Source organism: Paramisgurnus dabryanus, chromosome 2 (genome assembly GCF_030506205.2).
Source record: "Paramisgurnus dabryanus chromosome 2, PD_genome_1.1, whole genome shotgun sequence".
In the NCBI taxonomy this organism is placed as follows: domain Eukaryota; kingdom Metazoa; phylum Chordata; class Actinopteri; order Cypriniformes; family Cobitidae; genus Paramisgurnus; species Paramisgurnus dabryanus.
The window spans coordinates 31,891,987-31,906,788 of NC_133338.1; the positions used below are offsets into that span (position 1 = coordinate 31,891,987).

A 14,802-nucleotide genomic window follows, 5' to 3' on the forward strand; every position below is an offset into this window, starting at 1 on the left:
GCATTTGACATGTTTTTTTGTAAATGTCACATTATGATAAATAGAGCACAATTATTTCCTGCATTCCATTCTGCAATGTGATAGTTTGAAATCACAGCAAGAGGTATCCATGACAACGCACATACACCCACTAAAGGTGTCAATCAGCTAAAGGTCATACATACAGTGTATTTGTTAGTTACATGTCTTACTTCACTCAGCACATCATTAAAACATCAAATGCTTGGCTAATTGGGCAATGTGTGTGTGTGTGTGTGTGTGTGTGTGTGTGTGTGTGCGTGTGCGCGTGTGTGTTTGTGTGTGCGCGCGTGTGTGTTTGTGTGTGCGCGCGTGTGTGTAGTGTGTCTATAGTTTGACTCATTGTTTTAACAGAAAGAAACAACTCAATCTAGTATAATGTGTATAACAGAGCCTTTGCTGAGCCATTTTTTAATTCAGGATGTGATGAGTTTTCAGGGTCTGATGTGTAGGATTGGTAAGTGTTTATTGGCCAGCCAGTTCAAGTTCAAGTTCAAGTTGATTGAACTATAAAGTGGCTGAAGCTCTGGGCTGGTATTGGAAGGTTATTGGTTCAAGGCATGCAAGTATTGAGCCAACATCATTTCACCCATAAGCAGGACACCTCCCAGGTTGCATCAGGTGTGTGTGTACTTACCACTGTTGCTTTGGCAGCAAGTTCCTGCTAAATAATGTATTTACTTAATAAATGTACTAAATGGGGATTTTGCTTTTGAATGTTGACTGAAGGCTTTTTGATAGAAAAACAAATGTGACAGGTGGCTGAAGTCTTACTGAATACAAAAATTTTCTATCTGAGTTAAATGAATACAGTATCTTCCTCCTTTTCAGAAAACAAATACACAACACACTCAATGCATTGCTGAGGTGTGTGGATTTTCTCGGACGTGTTTCTGGTTAAGTAAATTGTAAGGCATTCTGGTCGAGCGAGTGCTGACAGATTTATCATTTCATCAGAACAAAATTTGGATTGGTAACAGAACGAGTAAATCTACTTCTGATGTTTGATGTCTGGGTGACATCCCAAAAACACTCAAAAATTTTTTACAGTTAATGCACGACACATTCTGTGCCATGAAATGTGATCTTAATACATTATAATAACGTTAACGCGTACTCTTGTGGCTACAGTTTTGAAAAACTGCATTTTAACATTGAGATTGAATAGCCCCATTTATATCAATTGTACAGCATACTCATAATTCAAAGAAAATCTTAGTCAAAGTGGACCACTTATGTATGATGATTATGATAAATTATTAATTATTTGAATGAATAATTAACTATTTTTTCACATATATTACATTTGCAGCATGACTGCAGAGAGATGAATGTGATGCACCTTAAATAAACACGTGTACACCCTAAAAAAAAAGGGACAAAAGTTGTTACTGGGATGGTATCTTTTAAAAAGGTCCTTATGCATATGTACTATTTTGTAAAATATATATATATGTACCATTGAGGTACCAGACTTTCATGATCCTATCAGCCCTGTATGCTATTTGTCTTTTTTCGTGTTTTTTTGGGGGGGGCACATGACTCCTGTGTTTATGTTTCCTTGTTAATTATTACATTTTTAGGTCATGCCCTCCACCTGCCTGCCCTCATTACCTTCCTTAGTTCTTCTTCTATGTAATGCTCTCATGTTTGCTGTCTTGTGCTAGATCATTGTGTATCTTAAGATATGATTATTTAAAAATACACAACGCACGTGCCTTGTCTTGCCCTACCCTGTTATGTTTATAATTTGGATTATTTTCTTTGTTTGCCCCCTCAAGGGTGTTTTTTGTTATTATATAAAGTCTTTCATTTAAGAGCTGTCTGTAACTGGGTTCTGTCACACATGACAGTATGAACCTCTAAGGTTCCAATGTGTATTGTAGGTACAAAAGTGGACTTTTTTAAAAAGGTACCACCCAACTGACAACTTTTCTACCTTCTTGTACTTTTTTCGGAGAGTTTATGAATAAAAATATAAAACAAATTATAGAGTGACACAGCAAATGCGTCAGCATGATGATTCAGGAATATGAATAAAAGTGTTCTTTGTATGTGTAAGTCTTTGTAGGTTGGCATTTGGCAAACAGTTTATACAAAGTGCAACTTGAGCAGTCTATTGTACCTTTATAAAACTGGCAAAGCATGGCTGCATCATGGGTGTATCAACATTTTATATAAGCCTATTCAATTTATTAAAAGTTTCGTCATCCTGCATTCTGGTCTTTCATGTTGTGTTATAAAAGACAGGAGGCAATGATAGCTTTTGAAAACATTCAAATAGCAATAAAAACTGATAAATTATTTTGATATATAAATTATGTGTTCATGTATGTTTGTTATGTTATGTCAAATAGGATTTGTTTTATTTAGGGTGAAATTTGGTTGTAAAACAAATGCATACAAACAAAATCGGATAAAGTTGAAAATAGATTGCTCAATGATGTTATGCTCCTCCCACAATTTGTCTTGTGAATCTCTTAATATATCCGATTCCTTGGGTATAAATAGAAAAGAGACAAAAAAAGAGAGACAGAGGGAATCCCTGGAAAATATGAACTTAGTGGCTAAAGGAGGGAGGGAAGAGAGAGAAAGATAGAAAGAGGGAGGAGGGGGTGAAAGAGCAACACTTGCTGTCGACCAACTGAGTCAAAACTGAGTTACAAATGGAAGACCTCATATAACAAATGGACATGTTTAAGAAAGTTAAAGAAAAAAATTATCAACATATTTTGTGTTTGATATAGGTTAGGAAAAACAACAAATTTGTGGTATAATGGTAATAATCATAAAATAATTTTGACATTCTTCTTTTTTAATCCTTCTTTTTTTAAAAACCTTAAAATACATTGTTTTTACATAGTAGCATACAATTCATAACATTTCTTAACTGTGTTTATCATGACAATAAAGCTGGATATATCTTTACAAAAATACTGTAAAGTTGGTTTCGATTTTTTTACGTTAAAGAAACGTTATCACCTGTAATGTTTCCATTTTGAAGCTAAATAAGACAAAAACGGAATCCGCACACTGACCTCACAAAAATATATATAGATTTATTAAATCACCGAAGTAACGTTTCGGACTACTGCCCTTCTTCAGACTAGCTCTCTTGAAGCTACACAGAGAGATGTGAATTTTAAGATTTATTGACTGACCCAATTCATATGCATATTTTTTAAATAAACCAGTGACAAGCCCAAATTTCCTTTGGTGGTAAAAAAATATTTTTAAGACCTCAAATACTGAACTTGTAAAATGTACTTTTAAAGAAAAGATTTTTAAGTAAAATTTACTGCTTTTTGAAGTACAACTTACCTACTAAAATCAAATAAAATCTACTTAATAATGCATGAAAAACATTTGTTAAATAATTAAGTTAATGTCACTTATTTAAAAAATATTTTTATTTTAGAAGTCAGATTTATTTAAATCTTTAGGTAAAGTCTAAATATTTTTTTTAATATTGAAGACTTGCTGTCCTAAACATATGAAATAAATTGTATTTACTGTTGTATGGTAGAGTGTATTTACTGTTTTTATTTACATAGTTCTATGGACTGAGGTTTTCTAAGTGTTATAAATAGCATTATAACACAAAATTCATTACTGACTTTAAGTCAATCATTGAATAAACTTGATTCTCCACAGAAACGCACACAAAACTGCGTTTTTTGACATGCATTGTCAGCACTGTGGAGAGAAATACAATGAAATAGGGTTTTATGAACAGGGTTCATGTTAGGAAACACTATTTGCCTGAACAGTGACTTTAAAAAAATTATCATCAATAACAAACAACATCAATAATATAAGAGCTTAAACCTTTATGACAAGTAGTGAAAGATCTTATCAGTTCTTATTCTGTGAAAAAGCTTAAAAAAAATCAAATATTCAGCACAAAGGATCGTGGGTATTCCTTACAACATGTGCAAATAAATTTAAGTTAATTTTACTTGAATGTTTTAGTTTAATAGATTTTATATTCTTAAGTTAAATGAACTCAGATTTTTAACTTGAACAATCTAAAGTTTTTGAGGAAAATTTACTTAATTATTTTAGGACTATGTGCAGTGATTATAAAACAGTTAAAAATACAAGAAAATATATAATATGATTTACTATTCCCACTCAGTTCATTTTGTACATAAATTGTGTATTTATCATAATTTTACTTAGGAAAATCTAGTTCTCATTAAATGTTAATATTGTTATGTAGAAATTATAAGGGTTAATATAATATATTTTACTACACCAAAAAGTTTGTTTTTTCAGTAAATGCTCTCACAAGTCAGTTCTTAACATGTTTCATTACCAGGCTCTCGAGCATCTGCAGTATGTGCACATGTTGTACAAAAAAAAAACATAAACATAACAACACAATGACTGTGTATATTTCTTTTATGTACAATACAGTATTTCTCTATTATGCATACACACGCATATGCAAACACACACACACACACACACACACACACACACAAACACACACACACGTTTTGGATATGCTTTCCTACACATGCTCACTAACACATGCGTGCAGTCTTGAATGAATAGCATTCCTCACTTTCCTTCTTACACATACACACTTAAGTATATGAGTTGCTGTTTTTGTAAACAAAACACAACAAAACAGATAGACAGAAGATCGACAGACATGCCCCGCCCTGGACAGTGTCCATGTGCTTTTTCTGGGTTTCCTGCAAATGTTCGAGCCTCTAGTTCACCCTAAATGATCAATGACCCTGGTCACTACAGTTTTAGTCTCTCTCTCTCTTTCTCTCTCTCTTTCACACACAGACACACACATACATGCTCCCTCTCTCTCCCTCTTTTATTGCCATCCCTTGATGTTAAACAGGACGTCTCCATGGATACAGGAATCAACAGATGATAACAAGCCCTCACCCCTTTAAAGCTCATTTGAGAAGGGAGTAACAGGAGAGTCAGACAGAAAGAGAGTAAGAGAAAGAGAGAGACAGAGGGTGAGAGAGCAGGAGGAGATAGAAGTTGTGCAGACAGGGTGTGTGTTTGTGTGTGTGTGGATTGGCAGCAGCACAGGTAAGAGCAATTTTACTGTACGTTCACTTATGCTCTTGCATTAACGTTTTTGAATCTTCTTCATATATGCAAATATCTGTTTACCTGCATACACAAACATACACTTGAATGCTTGCAGAGAGTGTCACTGCTTTTACAGAACCACCTGACTTCAGTACCTGTGTCTGCTTCTCTGTATGCGAACACACATACATACTGTAATCATACAGAGCCATGCATATCATGCATCGGCATGCAGCAGCTGCGGGTTCATGTTGATGGTGTTATTATTGGGGAGCTGTATCTAGGTACTACTGTGTAGGCTACTGTGAGTGCAGTATGTACAAACATAAATCAGTTTTTGGGGGGGGGGGGCTAATTAGCTGCACTGATTTTTTCCCTGAACAAAGTTACACAAATCTGAAACATTAACATTTATTGATATGAGAAGTTTTAAATGAGTGTTATTCATGTCTTTCTTTAGGATGTTATTCTGTGTGTTTTTAAATGGCAAGTGTACAGTAACATTTTCTACTGCACTTAAGTAATTGCAATAATAGGATTGCATGATGATAATTGTAACTGCTTGACTAAAATAAAATATTTTTAGTTTGAAAAACTGCAGGTAGATTTGCTATCTGTCTAATAAAAAATAAAACACTCAGTTATGATAATTTCATGGTTTAAAGCCATCACAGCATTGCATTTCTCCATTCTAAAATATGTTCAACTTCAGTGTGAAATATAGAACGAGTGCATATAAACATTTTGTGTGCAATAAACTCCTTAAACAATGGTGAGCTGTAAAGGTCTAGAGCTGCAGGGAAGACGCTTTTGTCCTATAAATGACAGGAAAGGCCATCATGTTGTTATTTGGTTTTGTATGATTGTGTGTGTTACATTTGGATGGGTGTGTCTCTGTGTTTTCCTCTTTTATACAACAGTTTCCATGGACACTTCCACAAAGCGTAGTAAGCAAGGGAATCTTGTGGGTGTCTCTGTACGTGTGTATTTATGTGAAAAGGTGTGTGTGAGAGAGAGGGAGAGAGCGAGAGAGAGAGCACAAATGTTTCTGTGAGTTTCTGTGTGTGTGTGTGTTACATGGGTGAGGCTCATTCTCACAATGATGTCTTTATTCGGGTGCCTGTGTCAAGAGGCAAAACTGTAGACTGTATGGGGATAACCTCAGCAGCAAAAAGCATATGATCCCTTGAGCACACTTACACGTGCATACAACTATACTAGGGTAAATCCACAGAACCTACCTAATAAAAATTACTTTTTGCATAATAAAATGTATATGTTCTAAGTATTTAGCGTGCCTGTGTATGTGAGCTACAATAAGTGGAGATTGCAGATTGCTAAAGAGGTTAAAACTGAAGCCAGGGCAAGCCCACCCACTGTTGCTTTGCTCATCACCTCTGTATAGAGCAGGCGGTTGCCAAACCTCTGACATCCATCTGAAACATTCCACAATAACCCCAAGATACATCAGATCATCCACACACCTACTCTTACATCTATCAATAGCTGGCCTGTGCAGACATACAGTACAGTAGAGAAGCAACTGGCCTTATTAGTCTAAGGCAGGAAAACACATGAGACATGGCCTCATCAAGTCACTGCATGATTTTAAAATAAAAATCATATAATGGGAAATTCATTTCTTTCTAAAGGAACCTGATGCAATGCATTCATTGGGAACTGCCCCTTTAAGTGTTACTTTTGGTTTGTTCCTAAACTGACTTTTTGCTAATTTTGGCCATTTTAAAGGACACTTCACTTTCTTTGAAAATATGCTTATTTTCCAGCTTCCCTAGAGTTAAACATTTGATTCTTACCGTTTTGGAATCCATTCAGCCGATCTACGGGTTTGGCGCTACCACTTTTAGCATAGCTTAGCATAATCCATTGAATCTGATTAGACCATTAGCATCACACTCAAAGAGTTTTGATATTTTTCCTATTTAAAAATTGACTCTTATGAAGTTACATTGTGTACTAAGATCGACAAAAAATGAAAAGTTTTGATTTTCTAGGCAGATATGGCTAAGAACTATACTCTCATTCTGGCGTAATAATCAAGGACTTTGCTGCCGTAACATGGCTACAGGAGGCGCAATGATATTACGTAGTGCCCGAAAATAGCTATTGAAAGATACAAAGGGGACTATTTTCAGCAGCAAACTCTATGGGAGCTGGAAAATGAGCATATTTTCAAAATTACCCAATGGTAAACATGGTGAATAAATAGCTCTAAAGAGGTTTGCTATGCAAATTAATCTTATATTAATAAGAGACAAAAACGTTTGCAACATTAGCCCAAAATTAAAATTACAGGCCAATTTAGATCATTCAAATTGCTGGGGTCATTCACAATTGCCCCTTTTAAATCCGAGCATGATGTGCTCTTCTCTATACATCCTGCGACTTTGAAACTTTTGTGTGCATTTAATAGACATTTGATATTACTTTGAGATGATAATACCACACTAATCTCTCTGCCCTTTCATTCGTTACCAATCCATGCTTCAGTAATGCTTATTTATCATGGCACTCTTGCAGCTAACATATTTGGTCAGTTAATATACAGTACGCTTATTTCAGAGAAATCTTTCCGTTAGATCATTGTCTTGCTATTTGTTTGGCAGAATACCCAATATGGCAGAAAGCACAGAGATGGACCAGCTCCTGAGCTCCTTTAAAAAGTTTGCCATTCATGGTGACACAAAAGCCACCGGGAAGGAACTGAATGGGAAAAACTGGGCTAAACTATGCAAAGACTGCAAAGTGGTTGACGGCAAGAACGTCACCAGCACTGATGTAGATATTGTCTTCACCAAAGTCAAGTGAGTTTGTGCATTTTATTTTTTCTAGAGACAATCATTTTCGAAACTGTACATTTAGATTTACATATTTGCATAGTTAAAACACCTATTTATACCTTTCACAATTCAGAGGAAAGACATCTCGGGTCATAACATATGAGGAGTTTCGGAAAGCTCTGGAAGAACTGGCTCCAAAGAGGTTCAAAGGCCAAAGCAAAGAAGAGGCATTGCAGTCCATATATAAGTTAATTGAAGGCAAAGAACCCACCAATGTTGGTGTAACGGTAAGGCTATCATTTGACAATAATCCACTAAGGAGTTTTAGTATGAGCACTTGGACATTTGTGCACTGTAAAAAATAATGCAGCGTGAAGTTTTAACAACTTAATTATGAAAAAAAACATGGTGAAATTGCTTAACTTAATTTGTTAAGTTAAAGTAGCATAAAAATATATTAATATGATATCATATTGTATGTTACTATACTGCACACAAGACTGCATCAATCTAAAGCAGGTATAATTCAATAACTAAAGCAGGAAACAAAAAAAACTTCCACTACTAACATCTCCTAACTAATTACCAGGCTGCCTAAACATCCGCCACATAACAACCAAGCAACTAATGCCTTTGTTGTGACATGAGCATGTTGGCTATGAAATATGTAAACTGTGAATGAAGAAAATCCCTGCCTGCCAGATGTAATGTATCCGACTTGTGGCAGTCCCTCATACGCACAGGGTATCTTACACACATAATTCATCTCACAGTCAAGTGCTCCACTTAGTAAAGTTCCCCTATGATTCAAACTGGGTGTGTCATTTAATATCAGTAGTGCTGCTGGGCTTCCAGGTGCAAGATTTAGTAAGATAATTAGATACTACATCATTTCTTCATTTGTTTACAACACTAGAGGGCAGTATAAAAAAAATAATAATAATTTATCACAACATGACATCTACTGAACTCGCTCACTTTTCTATTGTCAGTTAGGCTGTATCGCAATATCTTACCATCTGCTTTTAAGGGGTTATGGGAATATGTAATGTAATGTAATGCTGAATACAAACACGCGTTTATGAGACAGGTTGAAACGACTTTCTAAAGGTGTCAGCTTCTTTCGATTTATGTGTTATGGTTTAATTTGTAGGTTCAGTTTCTATTTTAGTCGTTTAGTAACCATGGTGATTAGTATTTTGTAAATAATATTATGTCATGTTCATGACTCCTATCTAGAAAGTGGCAAAAACTGGTGCGGTGGACAGGCTAACTGACACATCCAAATACACTGGCTCTCACAAGGAGCGCTTCGATGAGAGTGGGAAAGGCAAAGGTAAAGGTGGACGTGAGGAGCTTGTGGAGCACACGGGATACGTAGGGGCCTATAAGAATGCTGGAACTTATGAGGAGAAGACAAAGGCCAAGTAAGGCCTTCTCCATGTCAACACATTCGAGGCTCTGAGCTCCATCTTCATCAGCACTTAGGTCTGGACCAAAGCCAAACTTGAACTTTGACCTGTGGTTTACACAGCCACTAAGCAGAGTGACACTTTGACACACAGGAAGTGTTGTAAATGTTTGTTTTTAAAGAACATGGTTTCATGCTCATTTTTTCTTCAGAAGTTTGACAGAAGGGTATAAAATCAGGTGAAAATCATTAAAACAGCTATAGGAAACATGCAAGTCAACATCACACTCTTTTGGACACACTGTCAGAAAAAAAAAGTAAACAACTGTACCTTTTTTGTACTTTTACAGGTATATAAACATAACACAATGTTGTACCTTTTGGGGTGCATTACTGTTCCTTAAGGATCTATTTTGTATCCTTAAAGGTACAGTTAACTGTTTTGTACCCCTAAAATTTAACTGGTACAAAATTGTTCCTTAAGGTACACAATAGGTCCTTAAAGTATAATATTGTACCCCATAAGGTACAACATTTCAATGTGTTTTATACCCATAAAGGTACAAAAAGGTACCTTTTAGGGTACCACCCCAGCGACAGAAAACGGAACAACTTTGTACCTTTTTTCTGACAGTACAGGAAGAAAAAGAGACGCAAAGTTTTTTTTCTTTTCCATAACAAATTAATAGGCGCTCTTAATTAATTGCTATAATTAAATTTTCACATGAATTCATTGCTAAAAGTTTAATAAGAGCAAAGTCTTTTTGTGTTTCATGCGTCTGTGTGTCCTATTGTTTGCCAGAATTAAGGTTTCAATGTCATATCTTTGTTTTGTGTTAGTTAGTTTACTGTTACTGAAACTGGAACTTGCATTTACATAATGTTGTATAAACTGTTACTAAATATCCTTCGGTGTGTTGTATTTTAAGTTTTGTCTATTGTATTATGTTTTATTTTAAATATCAAATAAAACATTCAAAAACACTGATTATTTTCAGTAAAACTTATCCTAATCTGCAAATAAGGAGTTTCTGAAAAAAACTGTTGTACAAAAAGTTATTTATGCCCTCTTTAGTCATTTAGCATTAAGGACTAAAATGTGTTTTTTACAATAAACAACAAAAATTTTCATTATTTGTGACCTAAGTTTCCTTTACAATACCATTTTAAAGGGACACTCCACTTTTTTGAAAATATGTTTATTTTCCAGCTCCCCTAGAGTTAAACACATGATTTTTGCCTTTTCGGAATCCATTCAGCCGATCTCTGGGTCTGGCGGTACCACTTTTAGCATAGCTTAGCATAATCAATTGAATCCAATTAGACCATTAGCATCGCGCTTAAAAATGACCAAAAAGTTCCAATATTTTATTAATGATATTACGCAGTCCCCTGCTGTTAAAAGTTACCAAGGGGACTATTTTCGGGCGCTGCGTAATATCATTGTGCCTCCTGCAGCCATGTTAAATCAGCAAAGTCCTTAATTATTAGACCAGAATGAGAGTATAGTTCCTAGCCATATCGGCCTAGAATATCGCAACTTTAAATTTTCTATCGGTCTTAGTACACGATGTAACTACAGAAGAGTCAAGTTTTAAATAGGAAAAATATCAAAACGTTTTGGTCATTTTTGAGTGTTATGCTAATGGTATAATCAGATTTAATGGATTATGCTAAGCTATGCTAAAAGTGATACCGCCAGACCTGAAGATTGGCTGAATGGATTTCAAAACGGTAAAAATCATGTGTAGAGCTGGGAAATGAGCATATTTTCAAAAAAAGTGGAGTGTCCCTTTAACTACAGTATTTATTACACCCTAAAAATATGGTTAGGTCACATAGGCACATTTTGTAGATTTGTCCTCATTTTACTCACATTTTGTCATAATTTGCCATTAACCATTACTGTACAAAACGAAATACTTCATAACACAACATCAACATGTTTGCTTAGCATCCATGAAAAAAAGTGAATTCAGCATTACACACAACAGGGAAAAGATGAAAGGAATGTGGTTCCATTTGTCCAATGTGTCCCATAAGGGACATGCAGACGCCAGCTCCGGTCCCTCTGTTGTCATGGTAACCACAGCACACAATAACAGCCGGCCCAGGACCGGCACCTGGCTCCGGCAGCCTTTCCCTGCCCTCTGTGTGTGTATGTATCCAAACACACTCGTTCATGGCAACGTTTGTTTGGTTCATCTCCTTGGTAGCCTTTAATGAAAAACATCTCAGTCCCTTCCTGCTCAGGCTTTTGTTGCCGCTGTCACAGACTGATGAATGGCATCACGCAGCCGTCAGTCAACCTCTGTAATCAAACTGCTGATGAATTGCATGTTAACATGAGTTAAAATGAGGCACATGGCTACAGAAGGTGGAAGTTTAGACCAGGGGTTCATAAACCTCCAGGATGTGGTGCAGTAGGCATTCACCACACTGTGAATGAAGGCACACTAAAATAATTTATTACAAGAAATCAACATTTATTACATTTTTATTTTTATTGTTTTGTTTTATTCATTTATTCATTTGACATGCATGTATCCAAATCCATGCCATTTACATTGCTTACACTATGCTCTACAAATTGAGTTACAGAACTTTTTTTATTTAAAAATATTTTATTACTTTAACATAATACATCAAGTAACTTAAAAACAGAAACTGTAAAGGAAAGAATTTTAAACAACTCCTAATATTTAGGTTACATATTTGACACACTGACATATACAGTAAATATTTTATAATTTTAATATATTTGCAAGTTTTAATATGTTTACATTTAATTATCGACCAACACTTTTATCTAAAGATACTTATCCAAAGAGCACATAAACAACTATGGTAACTGGATAGGAGTAATTGTAAGTGAACGTTTGACTCCATTGTTCCACCTAGTGGCAATCCTTAAAAACAAATCATAGTAAAATATGACAAGAGTTGACATTGTTACAGGTCCTGGGGATATGCATATAAATAAATAAAAATATTCACAAATAAATTCTAACAATATCTACTGCATTTAAATGGTTGAGACTCTTTAAGGACACTTCAGAAAAGGGACACCGCATAAACTTTAGAAAATTATGTTGTTTTTCACTGCTTATTCGTTTTAATCAGCCACAATATAAGACACAATTGCGAGTTTGCGACTCATTTATTCACACGAGCAAAATATTTTTAAAGTATATTCCCGTTTTTTTAGGTACATCTGAGTGAACAGGAAATTGTTCAACCACGATGACTGTTTTACAGGTGTATAAATATGAGATCACACACAGGCCATGCCAACTCTGTCATTCATCACAATGTGTAAGACCAAAGAACATTGTTGTGACGTGTGGCTTAAGGTTGAACTATAAGAACAATAACAAAAACAATAAAAAGACCAATTTCCACCCTCAGAGCAAGAATGAAGAGATTTCAGTCAACTGGAAGTGTAATGAATCTGCCTGAAGAAGATGTGTGTATATCTTGTCCCAGCGCACTGGCAGGAGGATGGTTTGAGTGCCCAAAAAATCTCCAAGAACCACAGGAAAACTGCAGAAGTTAGTTAGGTCTTGTTTGGAAGGGTTTCAAATAAAGTCTTTGCTCTCATCCAGAAAACAAACTCAAGTGTCGTCTGTTTGCCAGACATTACTGGAACTTGGGATCGGGTTCGGTGGTCAGATGAAACCAAAATACAGCTATTTGGCAATAAACACCAGGGATGGATTTGGCATCCACGGAGAGGTAACCATATGTAAAAGTACTTCATGCCCACAGCTAAATATGGCAGTGGGTCTTTAATGTTTTGGGGCTGCCAGAGGGTCTGGGCAGCTAGGATACATGGCAACATCAGAGTCAATCAAATATCAACAAATAAAAAATTAACACCTGATTGCCTCTTCCAGAATGCTTAAAATTGGTTTGTTTTTCTCATTTCTGTTTGTGTCGTCTTCTTAAGCCTACAATTAAAAAATAAGTTCTTAATTTGGCGGAGCAGGTGTATGAGCTCATGAATGACGGTTGATCGGTGTTTGTCTGTGGACAACAGTGCCACCTGCTGGCCGGAACAGGTACAGCAGGTTTAACAGCCCGACACATAAAAAAGTTGCTTCACCACTATTTGAATGTACCATTATGGTACTACCATGTGTAAAATAAGCGGCACTTTACAACAGACAAGCACATTTCTTGTATGATAAAAACAATTGGAATATTAATAAAAAATCTTTTCAATTTGTGAACTGAAACACTTTTTATCTTCAACAATTTCAGGGGGGTTTGCAGTAAAGGGCCATCCCTCGCAAAACCACTGACACGTTATGGCAACATGAAAAAAAAAGTGTATAGTTGTATAAGAATAGTTTGAGTTCATTTTTTTTTTTGTGTGTGTTTTAATGACCAAAGACGAGACATTCCAGTTTTGTGTCCGCAATAATAATAATTATTATTTTTTTTTTTGTTGACCAAAGTAATTTTATATTGGTTACCCCCTGGGAAAAGAGTTTGTTCTCTATATGGTGGGTGTTTGGGACACAGAAGGCGCCCTGGATTTTTTTTTTTATTGCTTATTGTTAAATGCAAATGAAAAATAAGATAAATCTATTACTTTAAAATCAAGTTTATTCTTGCCATTTTATTCACTAGCACATCACATAATTTTTTTTACAACAGCTCGGCCTCCATGATCTATCCAGTCATGTCATGGTAACTTTTGACCACCAGGTGGCAAACTCATCCTGTGTTTATAAGATACTTGTTGAAAGTCGTGTTTTGCACATGCATCCTGGGACTTGTTACATATTTTTACACAATTAGAGAAAAAAATATATATGGTTAAAAGATAATAATGTAAAAATGCTTCTGCACAAAACTGAATCTTGTGCAATAAAAATAAGATGTGAAAATGAATCCAAAGTGACAATTTCAAAATAACATTTAGCTGTGTTAATGTTGCATTATAGATTTCTTTTTGCGCATAGTTTTTCCAGTGTTGAGCATAACATTCAATCACAGACTGTTGTTGAGCTAATTAATGTGCTGAGTGACCAATGAGAGTAGTTTATGAGTCTTGAGCAGATGTCAAGGTGAATTAAGACTATTTAATATCTGCAGATACCCTTTAGGTTGTAAGCTAATATTTCCTAATAAATGTCCACAGACTTATACTGGAAAATACATTTATGTTGTCAGATTTCTGTATCCACTTGTGTTGGATTATGATGTCGGATCAACGTTGGATTTTGACGTCGGATCAACGTTGGATTTTGATGTCAAATCAACGTTGAATTTTGATGTCAAATGGATTTTGATGTCAAATGGAAAATTTGAGGTTTCCATGTTTGAGTGCTATAATTGGGTCCCCAGTGCTTTTATCAACCTAGAAAATGTGAATAAGAACAACCCAGTAACTTAGTTTTGGTAAACCATTCTCCACAAGCATGTGAAAATATAGTTAATTGAAATTTGGCTCCCCTTGTGATGTCAGAAGGGGATAGGAAATGTCCCTTAATCTGC

At 35.4% G+C, this 14,802-nt stretch overlaps 1 protein-coding gene across 1 annotated transcript; it reads left to right on the top strand.

Annotated features, from left to right (window-relative positions):
• The first annotated feature begins 4,924 nt into the window (after positions 1 to 4,924).
• Positions 4,925 to 10,285, top strand: tppp3 (tubulin polymerization-promoting protein family member 3). The gene is made up of 4 exons (XM_065267715.1): positions 4,925 to 5,082; positions 7,713 to 7,910; positions 8,020 to 8,173; positions 9,126 to 10,285. The coding sequence occupies exons 2-4, from the start codon at positions 7,723 to 7,725 to the stop codon at positions 9,315 to 9,317; spliced, it is 534 nt and encodes a 177-aa protein (XP_065123787.1). The 5' UTR covers positions 4,925 to 5,082; positions 7,713 to 7,722; the 3' UTR covers positions 9,318 to 10,285.
• The last annotated feature ends 4,517 nt before the right edge of the window (positions 10,286 to 14,802 follow it).

What these genes read in the sequence shown, in the direction of transcription:
- tppp3 (XM_065267715.1), top strand. Translation starts at nt 7,723, where the DNA reads ATGGCAGAAAGCACAGAGATGGACCAGCTCCTGAGCTCCTTTAAAAAG. An exon ending in ATTGTCTTCACCAAAGTCAA is followed by an intron (nt 7,911 to 8,019) that starts GTGAGTTTGTGC and finishes TTCACAATTCAG; the next exon opens with AGGAAAGACATCTCGGGTCA. An exon ending in CCACCAATGTTGGTGTAACG is followed by an intron (nt 8,174 to 9,125) that starts GTAAGGCTATCA and finishes ACTCCTATCTAG; the next exon opens with AAAGTGGCAAAAACTGGTGC.